We start from the raw sequence: 23,547 nt of genomic DNA, 5'->3' as shown, positions 1-23,547 counted from the left end.
TGACCAGGTGGTGGGAGGCTATGGCCTGTTGGCAAGCCGGTTTGAAGTAGTTTTATTGGAATACAATACACCCAAACACGTGCCCTGTCCTGTTACAGTGGCAGAGTTGACTATCACAAGAGACCATAGCCCACAACATCTAAAATATTTACTATGGCAGATGCTCCCTTAAGTCCTTGCCAAACCTGTGAAGCTCTGTGCTCCTTTGCGGTGCTCCCCTGACAGCCTTGGTACCTGGGAGAATGATGGGATGAGAAGCCGAAATTTGGTGGCCAGTTTGAGCCCATGATGGCAAGGCATGCCTGGAGGAATTTTCAGGATGGAAATCGGAAGCATGTACCTGGCATTTGGAGGCAGGTCATGGTCATGGCAAGGACTTAGGGATCACCACGCTTCACCTGGTGAAATCCTGGATATGACCAATTGCGAATAGGTGCCCGTGCCAAGGGATGGATCTGGCAAGGATGAGAGTGGTGGAGCCTGATGGGGAAGGTGAAGTCATCCGAGGTGATTGCTCTGTATGCATAGCAGCCAGAGAGGGTGGGTGGGGCTCTCCGGAATCGGGGTCTGGGGAGAAGGAAGAAGCTTTGCAAAAGCTGTTTTTAATGTCCACTGCTGGGGAGCTGGCACGAGATGAATAAAAGGAATAGCAGCAAAGTCAGATGGAAATTGGATCGTGTGAGGCTTTTAGTCTGCTGAGTCAGTTTCTGAACTTACTATAATGCTCAGCTTCGGTGGAGAAACAAAGACCACCAGCACCCCGGGCCATCCAGGGTGGGAACTTGAACCAGGAATGTGGCAGAAGGTAAATGAGTGAGGGTGGCAGTGGCAGTCCCGTGTCCAAGCTAGAGTGAAAATTCCTCAACTCGTGGGCCCCCAGACTGGCCACTGAGTCTTCTAGATCTCCTGCCTTTTGCCTTATTGTTATTGTTGTTTTTATGTAAAAGTTTTGTGGCTTAGAGGGAACTCTCCCTTTTTTTTGAAATGTCAGCCAGACTGGGTAGAAATGAAGGAATTGGGAAGAATAATGTTAGGGCAAGGAAGTCAGATCAGTGCAGTGTTAATGGGGAGTGGGATTGGTGGGCTGTGAAGAGGACATGATAGAGAAAGGACAGTGTGGTTCTGAGTCACCCACAGAGATGGAGTAAGGTCGTATACTTGTTTGGCCTGGAGAGGAGCTTGAGGGCTGGAGGCTTTCCCCAGAACCATGCACATTCAGTGTTCATGCTCTCCCTGCCACATATATCGTGCCATGTGCGGTAAATACAATGTGGGGGAGAGAGTCTGAACACTGGGACCATGCGACCATCGTGTGGTCCCCAGCACTTCAGCTAAGTTCAGCTTTGAACATCAGCGAAATGCATTCCTAACCTTAGTAGAAAACTTAACCGGACTGTTCCCTGGTACTCTCCTTCTTTAGTCACATCATGTTTACTTACACATAGTTGTTCACACGTATGTACAAAATCTAATATTTTCCGTAAAACAAGTGAAAGCTTTTAGTCATCCGTATTCTCTATGGTTATTAAAGAAACACAATTCTTGCTCTGATAGAAGAGGATTGTATTTCTTTTGGAAGGTGGCCTTGGCACAGAACATTTATCTGTGTGTGGATTGAGGTGTGTTCTGCCTGATGTAAATATCAGGGCCACAGAAAAAAGAATCTCATTATGAACAGGGTCTTACGCCCTACCCTAGTGGGATTTCAGCAATGCTCCAGAGGCCTCAGTTCAGATGGTAGAAGACGTGAGTGTTCACTCTGGTCTCAGACAGCCTGGAAAGATCTGGTACAGTCCTTGGATATCCCCAGGGAGGCCCGCATGGGCAAGCAGTGCCAGTGCTGGGAAGCTGTTTCTTGACTGATGGAAGGCAGACCCTCTCAGGGCCTTGAAAGTGAAGCCAAGCTGATTAGGGGAGGCTGGGCTCAGCTAAGTAGGCCTGAGGCAGGTCTGCAGACAAACGAGCTTCCATGGCTGGAGAACACATAGCTCCTTTCTCTGAGAACTCAGCTGAAAGTCAGACAGCACTGTTACACCTTTTCTGGTGCTTTTTCACTATTGTTATTGTTATACACTGTTGTCATTATTTTTATGTAAATGTTTTGTAGCTTAGAGGCAGCTGTCCTTTATTTTTTGAAATGTCAGTCCAAATTCATCGTTTTCTTCTGATCATATGGCTGGGATTTTCTGTGCTTTGGGGATAGAATTAGGCTTATGAATCACTAAGGTTTTTGTTTTTTTTTTAATCTAGGTCTTCGTAAAACAAATGACATCAGGTGTCTTATGCTCTTTCCTTTGGTCTCGTTAGAGTCTGAGGACTCCAGTAAATTCTGTCCCTCTCCGATGCCTAGATCTGAGCTATTTAAGAAATAGATACAGAAGTACAACAGAGGATCAGAGGATGATCTGTAGGGGCGCCTGGGCGGCGCAGTCGGTTAAGTGTCCGACTCTTCATTTTGACTGGGGTTGTGATCTGAGGGTCATGAGATCTGTTGGGCTCCACAGTCAGTGCGGAGTCTGCTTGAGATCTTTCTCCCCCTCCCTTTCCCGCTAAAATAAATAAATAAAATCCTTAAAAAAAAAAAAAAAAAAGATCAGCTCTAATCAACTGTGAGGGTGGATTAGATGACACAGCTTGACCTGTAGCCAGAATGAGGCTCTCAGACTCCTGTACTTACACACCCTCCCCCTAAGGTTGACTGGACCCACAGCGAGCTGCTGGCAGCCGTCTGCGGACAGAGCGCCCCCCCCCCCCACTCCAAGGTTGATGGGACCCACAGAGAGCTGCTGGCGGCCATCTGTGGACAGAGGCCGCCACCCCCCTCACCCCAAGGCTGACCCGACCCACAGAGAGCTGCTGGCGGCCGTCTTCGGACAGAGGCCGTCACTGATCAGGGCTGCCACTGATCGAAGAGCGTCTGCACTCCTCAAGAGAGGAGGGGAAGGGGCGAGTCTACAGACACTCACTTCGGTTTCACTAATCAGTCCATCTCCTCCATTTGGAAGACAGAAAGGGAGAAGGAGGGTTGAGAGCAGACACTCACTCTGGAAGCACAAAGATGGGGACCTAGGACTTCTGCTTTGTGAGCCTGGCAGCGCTTCCCTCCCATAGCTCCCTGCCCCCCCTTCCAGAACAGTGAAGTTCATTAGGATCTAGGATAGGAACCAGACACTACTCAGAGATAAAGAGAGAATCAGGGGGCACTGAAGGACTGCACCCATCTCAGGGGTGAACCAACTCAAGGTCCCTTTAACAGGCACATCTTCCCTAGAGGTATCCGGTAAATGCCACGTCTTCCCTCAGACCTTGAATGTGTCTGTGTTAGCTTCAGTGCATTAAGACAGTCAAGAGCATAAGTTCACCCTTTCTCGCCTTCATTCGGGAGGCACGCTGTGAGCCAGTCCTGGTACGTCAGGTTTCCCGGAGCGCCAAGGTTAAGAAATAGTAAAGGATATTGACTGTAGCCTGAGCATGAAGACGAGCAGTGAAAAGCGGGTTTCTTTTCTTCTGGTTTGCAGGAAGCCAGCAGTATTGCTAGCTGTGAAGGCAGAGACCGGCCTTGTGGGAGTAGTGGGGTACCACACGTCCCCTCACAGAGGCCACCAACACCTTGCTTTCTTATGGCCCTCTGACACCTCAGATGCTCCTCTGGGAACTTTTTGGTCTTTTGGGCCAGAGTTCCTGAGGGCCGGACAGGGCTCAGGGTCACCGTGGTAGGGCCATACGGTTCCCTGTCCCTGGAAGAAGGGTTCAGAAAGCATGGGAGCAGAGCTGCTGGCAGAGGGCACAGCCCCGGGGGAGTGCGACAGCTGCCTGTCCACAGCATTTGGGAAGGGAGAGGGAATCCCCCCTGCGGAGCCAGAGCTACTTCCGCGGTCTGTTCCCAGGGGCCTGACACCCTGCTCCAAGAAGGGAAACTAGGAGGTCTCCTTGGCCTCTTCCAATTGCCGGCACCGACCGTGTTAACAGTATATAGGCCCGGACCTCAAGAGGGCTAGACTCCACTGGCTTTGCTTTTCTTTGCTGGAAGAAAGTTGGGAATTTGTGAATGTTCTGTTACATGGTCTATGCATTCAGTATTTGCCGAACACGGGGGCACGCCAGGCGCTGTTCACAGGGCTGGAGACACAGCAGTGAGGAAGACCGGTGGTTAGTGCTCTCGTGGGGCTTTCGTTTCAGTGGGCTGACAAGGGAAACTCGATGAGCTAGTTGCAGATCGCCATCCTTGTTACAATGACAAACAGACTCAAAGGATAAGAATGGTGGCAGTCGGTGCCCTGTCCTAGAGTGTGGTCTAGGAAGCCTTCTTTAAGAAGGTGACATCTGAGCAGAGACCCAAGTGAGGGGTAGCATCTCAAATCTGAGATCAGAAGGAAGAATGTTCCAGACCAAGGGAACAAAGGGTGGGAATAAGCATGGGTGGCACCCCTGGGGCAGCTGGAGAGGGCACTGAGGACGCACCACTGGCTGCAGATAGTGAGTCCTGCCTCTCCTGTCCTCTCCTTTTCACTCCCCACTTCTTTGGCTGCCCCGAAGCACCCTTTCCCCATGCTACTCATGCTTCTCTCCTGCACTCAGCCTGCTCTTGGCTGACTTTTTGACCCATTTAGTGAGCCCTAGACAGAGGCCAGGCCCTGGGGAGACAGCAGTGCTCAGGACTTCAGTTTGGGTGATTAACTGAGTCACGCAATAGAAATGGAGAGGGGATCTGTGCTATTTCCCAAAAATGTTTACATTTTAAGAGAGGATCATGCCTTTCCCAAAGGAACAGATTTGGAGCCAGAAACTTCTATTCCAAAGCAGGCCTGCAGAAGAGATGGTGAAGGGAGGGCAGCACCCAGCCCACCCTGATTCCTGCTGCAGGGAGAGCTGCTGGGCCTGAAATAAAATATTGGGGCAAAGAAGGTGGGCTGGGAAGCCATGCCAGCACGCTAGATGGGGTCGGGCTCAGGCTGCTGTTTTTGTGTTCTCTGAGACGCAGATGTTCACTGAGGACTAAGTAGCATTGTAAATAAAGTATTAGAGAAAACGTACTTTTAAAATGTAGGTCATGATTTGAAAAAGTACATAAGAGTCAGGAGAGGAGTCAACATTATGCTTGGTTTTTTGTACCAGCTCTTTAATTTTTAGGTCATCATACAAGGTTATGCCACATTCTGGATTTGGAATCGACAACAGCTAAGTCGAGGGCTGGTACTGGTTTGAAATCTGTTGCTGTTCAGTTCAGCTGCTCCCCGGACTTCTTCCCGTTACAGTCACCGGGATCTGTGCCTGGTTGTTTGTTTCTAATTTTCTGAACGTCACTGCTTGTTTCTTGTAGGCCTTTGATCACTTCAAACATATTAAATCGTAAAGAACAAACCCTGAGCCGGCACATCATGTGGGAGAGCTCGAGAGCTCTAGAATTTTCCCATGGTGCTCCCCGCCCCGTCCTTGGGGCCAGCTCTGGAGGTTCTGCCCCGACGCCTTTGCTGAGGGTCGTGTTTGCACGTCATCTCAGCTGCTGCCCTGGTTCTGAGCATTCCTCTGTTTACCACGTTGTTTGGTGTGTGAGTTCTGGTTAGGGAAGTGAGGACTGCTATTGGGGGTTAACTGTGAAAGGATGAGTAACTTAAATGTGACAGGACTCATCCTCTTATCTTTCAGGTAAGTCCTCTTGGGAGAGCATATTTGTATCTTCTGGTGTCATTTAGCTGCTTGTGACAGTGTCCCTCACCCCCCAAAACAGGTATGTTTTTCTCCATTAAAGAGGAATCTAGAGATGGGTAGTCTAAGGTAAGGTGGCTTTATGGTGTCATCAGAGCCCCGCATTCCTTCTGTCTTTCTGCTCCAGCATCCTCAGGGAATGCGAATTATATTCTCTTTGTTCTGAGATGGATGCTGCAGGAAGGATAGGGAAGGAGCTTGTGATGCATTCCTCGGGAGAGCAGAAGTTTGCCAGATATCGCCATAGACTTCTGCTGCATCTTACTGTCCAGAGTGTTCCTCATCATCCCTGGGAGGCTAGAGATGGTTTCAGGTGGGCACGCTGCTGCCCTCTGCAAGGATCGGGGTTCTGTGAGTGAGGTGTAAAGGGAATGTGGATACCCGGAAGGGAATTAGTGGTGTCTGCAGCACTCCTGTATTGGACCTGTGCTCAGAACATTTCTTCAACTCCCTCTTGTAATTTACCTTCAACATCAGATGAATCAGAGAAAGAAAATCAGGGTCCGTACTTGTGGCTACATATTAATAATGCTTTATGCGTTCCACGTGCCATTTTATTACCTTGATCACTCCCATCAAATCTTCTAATCTTCAGTATCTAAAGATATTGAAAGGAGATATGACAACTGATTATAATAGCCAAAGGCTCAACAACTTAGCTGTCTAGCAATAGAAGACTGATTGACTAAGCCATGGTATTTTCAACTTTCATAAAAGAATGAGGAATGTGTCTAGTCTCTTGAGTATATTTTGGGGGGGGAGATAAGGTGGAAAAAGTACGTCTAGCATGCTAGCGTTTATCTAAAAAAAGCTGTGTGTGTGTCTTGTCTCTTTCTGCCCTGCCTCCCAAAGGAAAGAGAAAACAAACAAAAAATGCTTTATTTTTAAATTGTTACCTATAGGGGGAGTGAGGAAACAGCGTGGAAGTGACAGAGATAAAAGCTACTTTTTTCAAACATGCCTTTTTGTATATTTGACTGTGGAAGCACCCTAAGTATTTTGTAACATTATAAAACAAAATTAATTTTTAAAAACTTTAGTGTCCGGGGTGCCTGAGTGGTTCAGTCAGTTAAGCATGCGACTCTTGGTCTCAGCTCAGGTCTTGATTTCAGGGTCCTGAGTTGAGACCCCGTGCTGGGCTCCACACTGGGAACGTTCAGAAAATTAGAAACAATTAAAAAAAAAAAGTGAAAAAGTTTTTATTCTGAAATCATTTTAAACTTTAAAAAAGTTGCAGAATATTGCAGAGTTCTAGGACCCTTCACCTAGCTTTCCTTAATGTTAACATTTCATGTTATCATAGCCTAATTATTGAAACCAGAACATTAACATTGACACAATAATCTATAGACCATATTCATATTCCTTCAGTTTCCTAGAAATGTTGTTTTTCTAGTCAGGGATCCAATGCACATTCTTCTATATCCTTTAGAAATCCTGACTCCTTAGCCTCCTTCAGTTGCGACAGAGCGTGTCTTTCCTTATCTTTCATGACCTTGACGCTTGTGAAGCGTTCAGACCAGCTAGCTGTCTTTCAATTTGTGTCTGCTCAATGTTTTCTCGTGATCGGATCTGAGGTTATGCATTTTCAGCAAGACTATCATAGAAGTGATGTCATGTCCTTCTCAGTGCATCATTTTGGGGGGGGGGGTATATGGGTTAATCTTATTGCTTATGATGTTAACCTTGATTACTTGGTCAAGGTGGTATCTGCCAGGTTTTTTCACTGTAAAGTAACTATTTTATTTTTACTTTGAAACTTAATTAGTATCTTGGGAGGGGATATATCTTGAGACTCTGTAAATATCCTGTTTCTCACCATACTTTTGCCTGTTAATTTTAGCATCCATTAGTGGTTTTGCCTTCAACAGTTACTACCCTGGGGTTTGGCTCCTCGTAATTTTCTATTTCTGTCATTTCCTTTACACTTATTAATTGGAATCCTATAGAGAACAGCTCCTTCTCCCTCTTTATTTCCGTATACCAGTATGGAATCATGTTATTTATGGCTTATAATCTCTTACTCTCCTTATTTATTTTGTTGTTCATACTTGGTCATTAGGAGCTCCTTCCAGTTGGCTCCTGTGTGCTTTCGACCTGCCCTCATCAGTTTTTGAGCACTTCCTTTCTGGGCCCACAAGACGTTCTGGCTCCTATTGCATTTTTCCTGCCACAGCCGTAAAATTGACAGTTCTTCCAAGGATCACGGATTCCTTTCATGCAAGAATAGCACTTAGGGGCACCTGGGTGGCTCAGTCAGCTAAGCGTCTGACCCAGGTCATGATCTGAGGGTCCTAGTATCAAGTCCCGTGTTGGGGTGGGTGTCGCTCAGTGGTGAGTCTGCTTATCTCCCTCCCCCTGCTCAATCGCTCCCTCTCAAATAAATAAATAAATCTTTAAAACAAACAAACAAAAAATGAATGGCATTTAGCCACCAAGATCTGGCTACTAGGCGTGCCCATTGCTGCTAGCTTCTAGACTCTCTGAGCAGACAGAGCTAGGATATGGACGTATATGTACTTGACCCAAGCACTTACACCACACATCTTTACTTCTTCTATCTGTCTACCTTCAGTGGGTGCTATTCCAGTCCAACAACACAGGATTCACTCCAGCCTTCCCCTCTTCCTTCTTTTTAACTCCTTTCTCTGATGGAGAGAAGTTTCAGTCTTATAATAACACAGTATATTTACTCATTTGTTCAATCCTAGTATGTACATAAAGTCGTTGCAGAATTCCTAACCCATGTTCTGTGAAACATAAATAAATTTGCCACCATATAATGGACTGTAGTAGTGGGTTGGTTTTTTTGTATGTTTGTCATTAGTCTTGCAGTATATAATCAAAATACCATTTTCCAAAGTTACTTGGTTTGGTTTTCTTCTTTCTCACTCCCTTCATTATGGTTAAATTAATGTGTGGGGGGGGGTGGGAATCAGTCCTTAAAATGCAGAAGCAAAATGAAACCATTGAGTCTAGCTGTATATCAAGGGGACAGTGTAACCCCAAGGGAGAAATTATTTCAAATGTTTTATTTAATATTTTTGACATTTTCATTTTGATATAATTTCAGTTTGCAGATTCAGTATAGCCTTTATCCAGATTCACAAACTCTTTACATTTTGCCCCATTTGCTTTATAATTTTGCCCTCTTGCTCCCCTACCTCTCTGAGTACATACGTAGACGTAAACAGATGTGTGCACGCACCATTTTTGGTCTGAACCATTTGAGAGTAAGTTGACCCCCCAAGTACTCTAGTGTGTATTTCCTAAGTACAAGGACATTCTCTTCTTTAACCACAGTTTAGTTCTCGGAATCAGGAAATAAGAAAACGGTCTTCAATCCACAGTCCGTATTCAGATTTATCATTTATTTGAGTGTCCTTTATAGCCACTCTTCCCCAGCCTGAAGCCCGTCCAGTCCAGGAGCACCCATCACCGTACTGCTTTAGTCTTTAGTTTTCTCGAGTCAGAAGAGTTCCTCAGTCTTTCATTTTCTTTCACAACCCTATGTTTTTAAGGAGTACAGGCCAGTTTTACATATTATCCCTTCTGTGTTTCTTATTTCCTCAGGATTGGATTTGGGTTTAGTAATACCACTGAAGTTGATACATCCTTCTCAGTGTATCACATCAGGAGAAACATGATGTCTGTTTGTGTGTTCATAGGCACTTGGATATCTTAGTTAATGGGTATCTACCAGATGTCTCCGCTATAAAGTTGCTGTTTTTTCCTTTGAAACTAATAAGCAATTTTGGAGAGATACTTCAAGACTGTATAAATAAATATTTTTCTAAGCTTTGTTACTCGAACTCTGTTAGTCATATTCTACTATAAGAAAGTTTTCCCTTTTTTCTCCCATTTATTTATGTCATCATGTACTCATGGGTTCTTTTTTTATTCAGTGGGTTATATTCCACAACTATGTTTATTTTGATACTCAGATCATCCTGGACGTAGCCAGTAGTAAACCCCTTCAAGTTAGTTGATGGTGTTATTTGGGTATGTCTCCATCCTTCTTTGCTCACTTCCTTACATTCTGTCACAATATGTTTGGGCTCGTCCTGTACTTTTTCTGCCCCCAGCCCTGGGATTAACTACTTCTCTCACATGCCTAGGTTTTGTCTTAATGGAGAATATATTTAGAAACCAAGATCTGGGAGTGAGTATGGCCTTTGCTACTGAGATATTGTTGCTCCTAGGCGCATTTGGTGGACATACCTAGAATACAGACACAGAATATAAATGCACATAGATACATAATGTACATTCATTTGTATGTGTACGTATACACATGTATAATAAACCTATAAACACACATATATCCATATCTGTTTCTAGACCTGTATGTATGTGTATGTTTATATCCATACAGACACACAACTAGCCACGAGTTAATGCTGAAACCTCTCCAGATCCATTCTAATACCATAGTTACTCTAGGGGTTTTTTTCTTTATGGATTTATAACTTCCTTCTTCAACAGTGAAAACCCTAATTCCTATTTTCCTCAGTATATTTACCCATTTCCTCAATCCTTTATTACATAGAAAGTAGTTTCACATTTTCTTATCCTACCACTGGGCAAAAAAAGAAACCTACCTGCCACTGTGTATTTAAAACACTGTAATTTAAGTGTACATACTTAGTGGGATATAACCCTGAGAGGAGGAAAACAAAAATCTTGCATTGTTTTTAGTAATTATGTTTTGAGGAGATCATAATAATACAGTTTTTCTGAGTCTTTAACATAAATTGTGGGATAAATCAAATGAACAATGATACTGGTATGGTTGAGAATTGAGCCTTTTGATATGGTTAGAAAGAGATGTAAGTGTGTGGTTGGTAAAGTTAGAATCCCATGCTTTTAAGTTTGGATTACAAATAATGGTATGATCTTATGATGTTCTTTTGTCTTATATATGCACATGGTTGTATACACTACACACACACACACACACACACACACACACACACACGTCTGAATCAGCCTAGAAACAATGACCTAACTAATAACAAGGAGCACCTCTGGAGCATCCAGACTCTCACTGAAAGAAATCAGGACTCCCAGGAAGAACATGGCCGACTCCAGGTCTGGGCAGGAAATCTATAGTAGGAACATGGAACATGTCATACCAGAAACCAAACACAAATAGCCTGTCCATATCTATTTCTTTCTATGTGTACATATGTGTGTGTGTGTGCGTGTGTGCTCACACCCATCTGTAACCATGGGCTCATATGGATACCTCCAAATCCATTTTAACACCAGAGTTTATTCTCATCATGCTCCTTTTTGTATTCGACTGGATCATGTCACAAGAATTCAGGAGCCAACTTGAAATTTCCCACAGGAAAAAGAATAACGGCAGTGAGATAAAACAGCATATATATTTAAGTGCTTAACCTCATTGTCGTGTTTAAAAAATAAATAGTAAAGTCTTCATTCGTCACTTTTAGAGGATATTATTTTGGAAACTGATTTAAATGAAGAGAAAGAAGGAGCACCTGGGTGGCTTAACCACTTAATATGTCCGACTCTTGGTTTTAGCTCAGGTCCTGATCTCGTGGCTCATGGGATCGAGCCCCGCTTTGGGCTCCACACCCAGCAGGAGTCTGGTTGGATATTCTCTCCCTCTGCCCCTTCCCCCACTCATGCATTCTCTCACTGCCTCTCTAAAATAGATAAATCTTTAAAAAATAAATAAAGAATCAGGCATTTAGCTTGTCTTTTCTACAGGAACTGAACATCAGGGGAACCAAAAAATTCATGAGGGATTGTAACCTCTACTGAAATAGTGGATCTAGCCAATGATTATCACTCAGAGAAAGACAACCGGACATAATATGCCTCCTGATGGAAATTCAGACACCACCAAGAAACACTTGCCAAAAGTCAAATCTTAACCTGATCAAGTCTCAAGATGTCCAGCTCCCAGTGTAGAGGAAATACAGGGAACATAGGAACTTGTTCAGTGACACAGCCAGAATGCAGATGGCAAATGTGGATAGTTAGAAACTAGGGGACAGAAACTTGGTCTCTCCAACAAAAAAGTTGCATTTGAGGGGCGCCTGGGTGGCTCAGTCATTTGAACGTCCGACTCTTGATTTCGGCTCAGATCACGATCTCAAGGTCATGAATAGTGGATCTAGCCACTCAGTGCTTGTCCCTCTCCCTCTGCTCCTCCCCTCTAGCACTTTCGTGTTCTCTCTCCCCCTCTCAAATAAATAAATAAAAGCTTTTTTTTCAAAGTTGTATCTGGAAAAGGGAGAGGTCAAAAAGCAAGGTGTGTCTGTAGATTGAAAGAGACTTGAGACCTATCAACCCGCTACAACATATGGGCCCTATCACCTCCTGATCCAAACAAGCACACTTAATATGCCTATGAGATAAGCAGGGAAATTGGGACACTGATGAGATGGTTCCTGCCAAGTTTTCATGTTTTGAAGTGTGGCAGTGGCAAAGACCAGAGTCCTTACCTTTCAAATTATATGCTAAGTATGTAAAGATGAAACCCTAGGATCCCTAGGATTTGTTTTATAGTAGTCTTAGAGGGTGGAGGCATGGTAGAGATGAGAAACGATTGTCCATAAGAGATCTTTCTACTTTTCTCTACTGTTCTCTCTGTGTGAGAATTTCTTTCTAGTAAAATGAGAGAGTGCTGCTGCTAGCTCTGAAGCATTTGCCCAGAGAGAGGGACAGGATCCTGGGAATGAGCGCGACGCTCAGACGGCAAGCTGGGGAGGGTGGGAAGCCATGTCCTTCTCATCACTTTATCCCAGCATATGGTAGTCACTCAGTAAATAATGGTGTGAAGAAATGAGTGAGTTTGAAGGGGCAGCTGACATCTGGGTGAATTTTGTTCCAAAACTCGTCCCATGACTCATAACTGTGAGAGCCAGCCACTCACACCACATGGTATTTAAGTGTTTCCCTGTTCCTTGGGCTGCTACCATTATATCTGGTGACATGATGTGTATGACCTTCCCTCCTTCCCAGGCTCAGGCCCGATGTCACCGGATAGGCCAGAGCAAGGCCGTGAAGGTGTATCGTCTCATTACTCGGAACTCCTACGAGCGGGAAATGTTTGACAAGGCCAGCCTGAAGCTGGGCCTGGACAAGGCTGTTCTTCAGGACATAAACCGAAAGGGCAGCACCAATGGAGTGAGTATGACAGTACCTACCCAGGCTCCCCTAGAAGCACTCATCACACAGCCGGGGCCCCTCTGGAATCTTCCTTCCTACAGCTGTTTGGAGATTCATGTTCACTAAGTGGAGTCAGGTCACACGTCTTTGTGGAGTCATTCCCCACAGCAGAAAGTAATTCCGGGTCAGCGGTCCACGTTTTACAGAGGCATAAAGGAAATCTGTAGGTGCAGTGATGGGGTAGGATCGCCCAACGTGCAGCAACGTTTCAGTGAGCAGAGTTTCCAGCCGTGCCCATTAGAAGTCAGCAGATCTTAACACTTAACACTCTAAATATCTCTTGTCACATATGCTCCAGACTTTGAGCCTCCTGAGGGTATAGTGGGACCTATTTTATCTGTATCCTACATGGCCCTTTACAGCACTTGGCATATCAAAGATGTTCAATGCATGATGGTCCGTAAAAAAAAATGAATGAATAAATTAGCAGGTTGCAATATGCAGTTTATAAAATCTCTTTCCCCCTCCAAGGGGATGAAAAATTGCAGCTAAGATTCCTAAATTGTAGTAAATTTTAGGCCAACAAAGCAGAGTATCTCCTTAATTTCTGGACTCAGGGCATCAAAGGTTGGGAATTAAAACCTTCTAAATGAGTTATCTTCAGCCCAGATGTTCTATATCCTCTTAGCCGTGCATATGTTGCTAAGTATAATACTTCACGTTACCAGTGCTGGGAGTCATGGAATTCCCTCTTATGACTGATAGAGAACCAGATTCTTAATGAGAACCAGGAAAGGGTGTTTTGAACTCCCATTTCCTGTTTTCAACAAGCAGTTGAGAGGATCACACTTGGCACAGGATCCTTTTTTTAGTTGAGAAATGACATCATTTCGAATACTCATGTATTTATTTAATAATGAATAAGTCATCCTTCTTTAGCTCGTTTAGTACATCTGGAGGTTTTTAAAGATACAGACTCAAACTAAAACATTAAATATATCCTCTTCATGGTACGTAGTTTCAATGACTTGTGACATTTGATGGTAACTAATGTCCTGAGGAATGTTAGGGCCACTGGGTCATGTACTGGCTTTTATTCCAGAGCTCCCCATCGGGGATTATCTGCCTGCCTTCTCCATGGTTTTCTTGAGGGTCTTTATCTGGGCTTCAATTTTCTTTCTTTCTTTCTTTCTTTTTTTTTTTCACAAGTAGGCAGAGAAGCAGTCAGGTGGGCAGAGGGAAATAGGCTCCCTGCTGAGCAGAGGGCCTGATGTGGGGCTCGATCCCGGGACCCCGAGATCATGACCTGAGCCAAAGGCAGAGGCTTAACCTACTGAGCCACCCAGGCCACTCTGGGCTTTAATTTTCTAAAACTTGTAGCCCCTATCTTTATTCCGACGTGTGCGGTTAGTGGAGGAAGCGTGTACTGAATCATGAAGGCCAGATTTGAGGCTGTTTCTCTCCTGTGCATTTTCCGCTTTGTGAGTAGCCTTTGGTGACCTGTCCAGGTACAACAGCTCTCAAAAATGGAGGTAGAGGACCTGCTCCGGAAAGGCGCTTACGGAGCTTTGATGGATGAGGAAGATGAAGGCTCCAAGTTCTGTGAAGAAGACATAGACCAGATTCTGCAGAGAAGAACCCACACCATCACCATCCAGTCCGAAGGGAAAGGGTCTACTTTCGCCAAGGTATGGCACTTTCTGTCCAGAGTCCGTGTGTTCGGAGTGGGAGCAGAGAGAAAGCTGTTCTTTGATCTTCACAGGCCAGGCTTTGTTTTCTCTGTATCAAACCATTGAGATTGTCTACACGTGTGTTTCGTGTGAGACTAAGAATTCAGGTTCTTGGGGGGATTCTGAGTGATGAGCCAGAAGCTGTGTAGAAAGAAAACAGCACTCCTGACTTTGGGAGCTGATCTTCAGCAGACAGGAAAGATAACTTGGTTTACAGCTTTGCACTGTTCACTCTTCACAAAGACGGCTCTGACATCTTTGAGTGCTCCTCTGCATTTCCTCGTAGAGCACTCCTTGACCCCTGTCCAAGCCCTGCAATTCCGATGAACATTCCATTCTCCAAACTGAAGCAAGTGTTTTTGCTCATTCCATGAGAAAAGAGAGTCTCAATTCCCATCTGCTAGTCTACATGCCCCTTTCCTCTGCCCTTCAGCTCACTGGATTTCGGATTTAACTAATGAGACCACTTACCAAATCACTCTCAGGTCTCTGACCACAGGCTCAGGAGCTTTGTGGCCTGTGTGGTTGACTTACGTAGGACTTCTTCAGTGGGACAGCCTGTGCTTACAGGTGCCCCTCATCTCAGTGCACCTCACACTGCCCAACTCGGTGCCCTTCCTGCAGCAGTCACTTGGGAAAGTGGTGAGCTGAAAGAAAGATCCCATCTAGGGAAGCTGAAAGAAGCAGCCTTTTCCTAGGAAACTGGACATCAGGTGACACATTGCCATTGTGTTCCAGGGGCTTTCTCTTGCTTCTAAGTTTCAGTTCCAAAAAATGCTACACGTTGAATTTGTGATTTTCATACCCAATCTTTAGAAAACAACAGTATTTTTTTTTAAGATTTTATTTATTTGCGAGACTGAGGACACAAGCCAGGGGAGGGGCAGAGAGAGAAACAGGCTCCCCACTTAGCACAAGCCCGATGCGGGACTCGATCCCAGGACCCTGAGATCATGACCTGAGTCAAAGGCACAGGTTTAACCCACTGAGCCACCCAGGCGCCCGTAGAAAAGATGAGTCTTGATATTTTCACATTCATCTGGGAGGCTCTGTTAGGGGTTTTGGTTTCGAACCCAGCTAGAGCATACCTGAGATTCTGGTACATTTGCAGTGACATAGGTGATGTTACCAGTTTGTTCTGTGTTCAAGTGCAGTTCATTGACTTTTGTCATCTCCACAGGCTAGCTTTGTGGCTTCAGGAAACAGGACAGATATTTCCTTAGATGACCCAAACTTTTGGCAGAAATGGGCCAAAATAGCTGAATTGGACACTGAAGCAAAGAATGAAAAGGTATGGTACTGAGAATGTTCTATTCCATCACAATTCCTGTGTGTCTCATAGGACCATAAATTCCCAAATAGCTCAAGTCGTTACTCAGTCCTGAGCCTTAGGTCATACGTGAGTTGCTGTATGTAGCATACTTAAAATATGCCTGACACATAGAGCTTGACGGATGTTCGCTGTTAAAATTTTAAAATGACCTAATGGAACGTGCAGTCGGCTGGGCACCCGGGAAGTTTGACAAAGGCCGTTAGAACTGGAACTGGCCACACACAGGTCAAGTTTAGCTCTAACCCAAGCCAGCATCCCATCCTTGGCATGTGACTGTCTCACCTCTGCTTCCACACTTCCTGTGAAGGAAACTTCACCTATGACAGATACTGTGGAGGAGACAAAGCAGGAGGAGGGGTTTGTTGGTCTCCATTCTCCCAGTAGCTTGAGTTCTTCTACTTCTGAACATGAGAAAGAGACTAGCCCCGGAACAAAACCAGAGTCTGACATCAGCCCGCTTCTGACTGTGTGCCTCTGGGCAAGGCAGTTGGCCCCACTGAGATAAGTGAGCAAGACACGGGACAAAGGAAGGTGGTGATGTCCCCTCACAGAGTTGGCGATAATACGTGGGAACACACCTGGCCAGCCTATGGGGAGGCACCACGTACATATTCATCTCATCCCTTTCCTCCATCCCTGGCCCTGTCACCTCACGCCAGGATGCACACACATCCCTTTCTACTTGTCTTCGCTGGTGGCTGTTGAACTGTAGATCCACAAGCCCGGGAGATAGTCCCCGCACATAGCTGGCTGATTCGGTAACCAGCACCCAGCCTTAACCCCACTGTGGGGTCACCGGAGCTGGCCCGGTCCACCCTCTTCTCTTCAGTAGGAGGAGTCTGAAGTCCCTTGAGTAACCTCTTCAGTAACACCTGTTGTACCAGGTCACAACCAAGAAGTTACTGTGTGTGCTGGACGGTGGGTGAGGACAGGGAGCAAAAGCTCGTCCTAGAGACGTTTAGAAGCAGCCGGAGCATGCAGGATGGGGAGCAAGGTGACTGAAGCAGGGATGACACCACAGTGTATCAGGGCTACACAGACACGTATTTGGGAGCTGAGCTGAGCTTTGGGAAGAGGTGCGGAGGGAGGGGTAAGGATAAGGAGCAGGAGCTAATGGGGACTGTTAAAAGAGGCGATGGTTCTGGCAGGGGAGCCACAGGAATGAGCAGAGAGAGGATCCTGGGCCGGGCATCATGTCTTCAGTGAAAGACAGAAGGGTAGCAGTTCGTGCCCATCGAAGGCAGAGAGTAAAGAAGCCAAGAAATGCGTGTGTCTTCAGAAAGCTGCTGAGCAGGTGGACTGGTCCAGCTCCTCCGTCTGTAGAGCGCAGGCTGCCTCTGCATGCTGGGCCGAACAGCTGGGGTGTGTCACTGCAGCCTGTCTTGGCAAGAGCCGACCGCCACTCTGGGCACTGTGGGGCCTTGCTCGCCATACCTCCTCTGCTAGCAGGACTGCAGAAACAGCAGGCGGTGGCGGACAGCACTGGCAGCTTGGGGGAACCTGCCATCTCCAGTGAGTCTCTGAGAATCCCCTCTGCTTGTTGTGGGCATGGCAGATATACTGGGAAGGGCCTTTCCTGCTGGAGGGTGAGGCTGAGTGTGGTTTTTCTCCCGGGTGTGTCCTCAGGACCCAGGACTGGCCACAGGATATGCGTGTGCACTGTGATGGAGATAGAGCAAAGAAGGCCTCTGTCCCCAACCGACCTTTCTGTTTCTAGGAGAGCTTAGTGATCGACCGGCCTCGAGTGAGAAAGCAGACCAAACACTACAATTCCTTTGAGGAGGATGAGCTCATGGAGTTCTCTGAGCTAGACAGTGACTCGGATGAAAGGCCCACGAGGTCCAGACGCCTCAATGACAAAACTAGGCGCTACCTCCGAGCTGAGTGCTTCCGGGTGGAGAAGAACCTGCTCATCTTTGGGTGGGTATTGGCTTTGCCTGTGTGTGACTGTTCTCCAGTCCCTGAGATGTGTCCAGCTTGTCTCCCCAGTCACCTCTAAGAGCGCTGGGCTGATGGACAGTCTCTTAGAGCAGAAGAGAACTGTGCTTTTTGCCGGTGGCCCCCTCAGTCATTGTACACTCTGCTGCCCTGTTGTAGATGTGCCATTGTTTTCTCGTGTGCTTGTCACAGCAAATCTCTGTTACTAATTCGCTGCCTGGTACTGATTTCCTGCTCCCCCCCCCCCCACCCAAGGACATGTGAGGAGTCCACGCTACAGATGTTGCAGTTAGGCGTGATTCGTGCAGGGCTTTGGTTCTGGTAGAAGTAGAAGTTTTAGCTTCTGGGACTTTACCATTGCTTTTGAATAGTGCAGCTGAACTCTCTTAATTCCAGATTTATCCCCTGCTCCAGATAGTTGCATCCCTCCCTTGTTAACATCCTGGTGGCCATAGGAAGCTCTCAGTGTCCAGGTCACCTTAGTGACATTTGGTGTGCTACAGCATGTGGTCCTTGAAGACCTTTCAGGGCAAAGCCCTCAGGGTGATTAGTAGACCTGACAGAGGACAAGAACCCTGGGTTCCTGTTTATCCTGCAGTGTTGAGGGCACGCGTGCCCTTCCTCCCTCCAACGCCCTTCTGTATTTCCACTCTCAGCTGGGGTCGGTGGAAGGACATCCTGACTCATGGGCGATTCAAGTGGCATCTGAATGAGAAGGACATGGAGATGATTTGCCGGGCCCTGCTGGTATACTGTGTCAAGCATTACAAGGGGGACGAGAAGATCAAGAGTTTCATTTGGGAACTGATCACACCTACCAAAGATGGGCAGGCCCAGACCCTCCAGAACCACTCAGGTGAGCGGTGGCAGGGCTGTGCCTGCATGGCGGGAGCTGCTGGAGGCTCCCATCCCTCCTCCCATGTTGCCCCAGGTCACTGTGCTTTGCAGACTTCTCTTTCTCAGATGCACTGGAGAATGCTAGCTGTGGGAGAGGAAGACGAGTCCTACAGTTCTCCCGCAGAATCCCCACTGTCACCCACACTGTGCTGTGGAAGTCCAGTGGGGCCCTCTCGAGGCTGCCTACGTGCCCGTCCCATGCACCGACCTGCGCATCACAGGGCTGATGTACCGGGGCCACCATGTGCGCTGTGGCTTTTCTTGTGCAATTCTCTGTTCTCCCAGTCCCAGCTGCCTGTGCCCTCCCTGGTGCTGTGCTTCTCCTTCCCTGTGTCTGGCTGTAGCTCACCCTCACGTTTCAGGTCCAGGGTGCCTTTTCTCCTGGCCAGGTTGTAAGGTCCCCCAGGGGACACGGGTGACTTTCTTGATCCGCATGGGTACACCTTACTGCGTGACTGGCGGTCCTGTCAGTTGACTGAGCTGGGGCCCAGGCATTTCTCCTCACTATCAGCACTGCTTGGTGGACCAAGGAGTGGGGTCCGTCATCCTGGGCCACCACGCACAGCCTGACTGCCTCTTCGCAGCCCCAGCTCAGCTCTGTTCTGCCCTCCATGTTTAAGCTGACTAGGCTCATCCATCTGCCTTTCTGTTCCAGGATTGTCTGCTCCGGTCCCCAGAGGGAGGAAGGGGAAGAAGACAAAGAACCAGCTGCTGCTTCCAGAGTTAAAGAATGCAGACTGGCTGGCCACCTGCAACCCCGAGGTGGTCCTCCATGATGACGGCTATAAGAAACACCTCAAACAGCACTGCAACAAGTGAGTGTGCCCCTGCCCCCCCCCCCCCCCGCACCAGCGCAGCTCCAGTCGGGCTGTCCAGACTCCTGGGATCCCCGTGGGCCTGTGGGGGACTCCTGCTGATTCTTACCTCCATGCATGGTCTGGAAAGGTAGGATGTGTGGTTTAGGTTGGGTCAGGATCCCGTCACCTAAAGCCTGTCTTACTCCTTTAGCAACATCTCCTCTCCCCCCAGAGCCTTGATTCTCTACTAACGCAGCCTGTATGCCTGCGGATTTTCTGACTCAACTCTCTAAATCCAGTTAGGACAGCGGTGATTTCGTTGTTCTCTCTCCTTTTGCCCCTGAGGTCACGTTAGGGAGAGCAGAAGACGGACCTTAGTGGCCACTGCTCTCAGCCTCTTCCCTCCACCGTGCCAAGTTGCTTCCTCTCCTAATTCGCTGTTGCTGCTTGTGTCTCCAGGTGTTTGACAGACACGCATTTGAGTGTATCCCTGTATCCCTGGGTCCTAGGCTAGCCCTGTGCAGAGGGATGGATGCAAAGGAAACAGTGACAGAAGATGAAACTGCCCTTGTGCAATTGAGTTTGGGGAGGTGGGGCACCCAACCGCCGAACAGTGACGAGCCGGATACTCGCGTCACGGTACAGGGGATCTGTCAGAACTTAATGGGCACTTAGAGATGCCCCCCCCACCCCCCAGTTCCAGCTTCCTAGGCCTGGCGAGGGTGATCTCCCTGGCACTCCTGCTTGGCAGTGATCAGGCCTCTGCCGCCACATCTCTGGTTAGAACCATAGAATTTGAGTGATAAGTAAGAGTTTAACTTCCAAATTACTGTGTTTTGATATGTTTTACTTTCCTCCCTTTGACATCAACCTAATGGTCCTATGGTTGTCACTGGGTGGTATTCTTTATCTTTTATGGATGAAATCTGGTCCTTTCCCTTCATCTCACCGAACCATTAAAGAGAGGCCTTGTGTCCCAAACTGTAAAAATCTGCACAGAAATACAGGCTCTTTGAGACGGAGAATCCAAGGGCACATGCTCAATGGTGGGACCTGCCTGGGGCAGGACCTGGTCGCAGGCTCCACGCGACTGACTCAGAGTCACCACAGACGGACGCGCAGAGGAGGCAGCCTCGGTAAGAGGACTCACAGGAGACCTCGTGCTGCAAGCTCACTGAGGGTGCTCTGCTACTCTGAGCAGCCATCTTTCTTGAACAAGTGAGACATAGGGTAAAAAAATGATGTTTGAGGAGAAAAATTAATCTGACAACAGCAAGATGGAGTAGGTCAGCCTAGAGCTGAATGGCCATCTAGGAGCGTTCTGTCATAATTTACGTATTGATCTTGAGGACCTAGAGGAGGCTGAGTTGGGGAGAAAGGGTCAACTGTGAGAGACATGACCAAGGAATAACGCATAATGTATGATGGGGACACACAAGCAGCTAATTCTGTGATCACGAGCTTCACTGGCTGAGGGGCTAACAGTGCTTGGGCCAGGACAGAATCAGGATCCTTACACTCACTGACTGATGGAAAGCAAAACAAAGGACTGGGGTCTTTCTGCCCTGCTAAGTTAGCGGCAGCACATTTGGCTGTTCTGTTCACAGCTGTACATGTGGGTGTGGAGCGCTGAAAATAGGCTGAACCGGAGAGGTTGATGGAGAACTTCCCTGGGCAGCTGCGGTGATGATCACAGAAGGTGACCAGAACCTTTTTGAGGAAGGCCTTAACATTTCTAACCACCACCCCCAAGACATCTCCTGAGTGCCTGCCTGACCCCGGGAATTGAGGAATGCGGTAGGGGCGCCTGGCTGGCTCCGTCCGCAGAGCGTTCGACCTTGATCTAGGGGTTGTGAGTTCGAGCCCCACGTTGGGTGTAGATTACTTTTTAAAAAGGAATGCAGTAAAGCATTTCTCTGCATTCAGAGATGCTGAGTATTATTTATTACCGTGAATCTAATGGAGACTGCTGTCCGCTTCAGTTCTGGCTGGGGAAGAGCAGCAGACTCTTGAGCGGGCGAGGACCTTGCATCTTCCCACTCAGCGTGGGAGTTCCATGGGCGGTCCCAACAGGGAACCTTCAGCCTGTGCTTGAGCCTTCCTGCTGACCATGTCTCAGCAAGGCTCGTTTAATTACCAGATGATTCTAATTAATTGTCCTTTGTATATCAAATCTAAAATCTGCTTCCTTGAGACTTCTACCCATTGGTCTGGGGTCCTCGTTCTGCCCTGAGGCACCTTGGAGAACAGGCAGACTTTTTGCAGCAAAACCGGAGTGTGTGCTTTTAGAATTGTGGGCTCTGTTTGCAAATGCATTGCCATTCCAACACCTGATAAAGTTTAAGACAGGCTGTGAGGTCAGAGCTGCTTGGATTTAAACCCCGGCCCTCTTACCTATCAGCAGGTGCATGACTTAACCTCTTTGTGCCTTCTTTTTCTTTCATCTAGAAAATGAAGATGATAATAGTCCCATCTCTTAGCACTGCTGTTTGGATTAAGGGAGCTAACACACGCTGCCAATAGTCAGCGCCCAAAGCATTGTTCAGTAGCAGTGGAAGCATAGTATTTAGGGACAGGAAATTGTCATCAAGAGAATTTTTAAAAGTTAAAAGAACAACTGCTTCAGATCCAAGCTGTAAGTCAGGAGAGTGGTCATCCATTTGGGGGTGGAAGTAGTGACTGGAAGGGGACCCAGGGAGCCTTCTGCTGAAATGTTCTGCTTCCTGATCGCGATCCTAGATTCACAGTTTGTGTTCAGTTCGTGGAAATTCATCAAGCTGTACGTTTACTGAAAGTGCACTTTCTGGAAATAGAGTTCATATCAACAAAAGGTTATAGAGTTTTTGTGCTTGTTTTCAAGAAAGAGATGAAGGAAAGAGCAATGATGCCACCCAAATATCAATGGGTTTTGTTGGACTCAAGTGAGGGTATTACAGACCTACCCCAGTTCTCCTTCCCTTTGAGTTTAGATGTCAACTGGGATTATCGTCTCACTTGGGGAGGGTTGCCCCATCCATCCTCCGAACTGATTTGCTTCTCATTGAGAGAAAAGTAAATACTATTTACTTTAAATTCTATTCCCTCGTGCTGTAGATATTTCCAAGCATCAACACATCTCTGTTTAGAAAAATAGAGACAGCTCTTTTCATTTTCAGGAGAAGCTTCCTCCAATTGGGCTAGCTCTGCCCAGGCAGGAATTCCATTCCCAAGACCTCCTCATTCTGGTTCTTACTGAGGAGGCCAGCAGCTGCTGTCAGCAAGGTAGAAGGGTCAGTGACTGTTGTAAGTTCTTCAGAGTCGTTACTATCTGAACTTTAAAAAAATAAATGTCAAAATCATTTGAGTTAACTGACAGCTGAGGTAAGGAATGGCATACCAGAAGGATAAGTGGGTTTTTCCATTCTGAAACTTCTACTTCGTCTTTTGCCACCTACTATTCGAGCCACAGTGGCACTTTATGTATTTTTTAAAAAATTGTCAAAAATAACCTTTCCTCCCTCCTCCAATTCCCATTCCCCACCCCCCAGAGGCAACCAGTGCTAACCTGGTTCTTCCAAAGATATTCTGGGTATGGACCAGCTTAGGTGAATGCAAAAGCCTTCTTTTATCCTCCCTAAAATAACATGCATTTTACATACTATTTGTGCTCTGTGCCTTCTTTCTCTCTCTTTTTAAAATAACTTCTGTGGAGGTCAGTTCCTGTGTATGTAAATGGGACTTTATTTTTAACAGTAGCTGGCCTTTACTCCTGCCTGGTTTTGAACAGGTTACAAGTCCCCTTTGAAACCCCTTAGCAACTCTGCTGTGGATGTGAAGCATCTCCTTGCCGTGGGGCCACGTCCCCATGCCTGCCCCTCCCCTTCAGCCTGGATCCGTGTCTGTCGAGCCTTCCCCACCCTCGCCCCCCCCCCCCCCCCGCTGTGATTCTTTCCTGGTTGGTCTCATCTCACAGATGCTGTAGACGCATCCAGAACAGGGCCAAATTCCTTATGTTCCTCGT

General features: G+C 46.9%; 1 protein-coding gene across 3 annotated transcripts in view; it reads left to right on the top strand.

Annotated features, from left to right (window-relative positions):
• Positions 1 to 23,547, top strand: part of CHD6 (chromodomain helicase DNA binding protein 6) — a 195,332-nt gene that overhangs the window by 126,955 nt on the left and 44,830 nt on the right. For all 3 annotated transcript variants that reach the window (XM_045980678.1, XM_045980679.1, XM_045980680.1), the window contains 6 exons: positions 12,706 to 12,870; positions 14,361 to 14,540; positions 15,763 to 15,873; positions 17,633 to 17,835; positions 18,510 to 18,709; positions 19,406 to 19,565. In XM_045980678.1, coding sequence (XP_045836634.1) covers positions 12,706 to 12,870; positions 14,361 to 14,540; positions 15,763 to 15,873; positions 17,633 to 17,835; positions 18,510 to 18,709; positions 19,406 to 19,565 — 1,019 coding nt within the window. The remainder of the gene's footprint in view (positions 1 to 12,705; positions 12,871 to 14,360; positions 14,541 to 15,762; positions 15,874 to 17,632; positions 17,836 to 18,509; positions 18,710 to 19,405; positions 19,566 to 23,547) is intronic.

Source organism: Meles meles, chromosome 16 (genome assembly GCF_922984935.1).
Source record: "Meles meles chromosome 16, mMelMel3.1 paternal haplotype, whole genome shotgun sequence".
NCBI classification, from domain to species: Eukaryota; Metazoa; Chordata; class Mammalia; order Carnivora; family Mustelidae; genus Meles; species Meles meles.
Note: the sequence above shows the minus strand (reverse complement) of the source record. Positions and strands in the feature narration are given on the sequence as shown.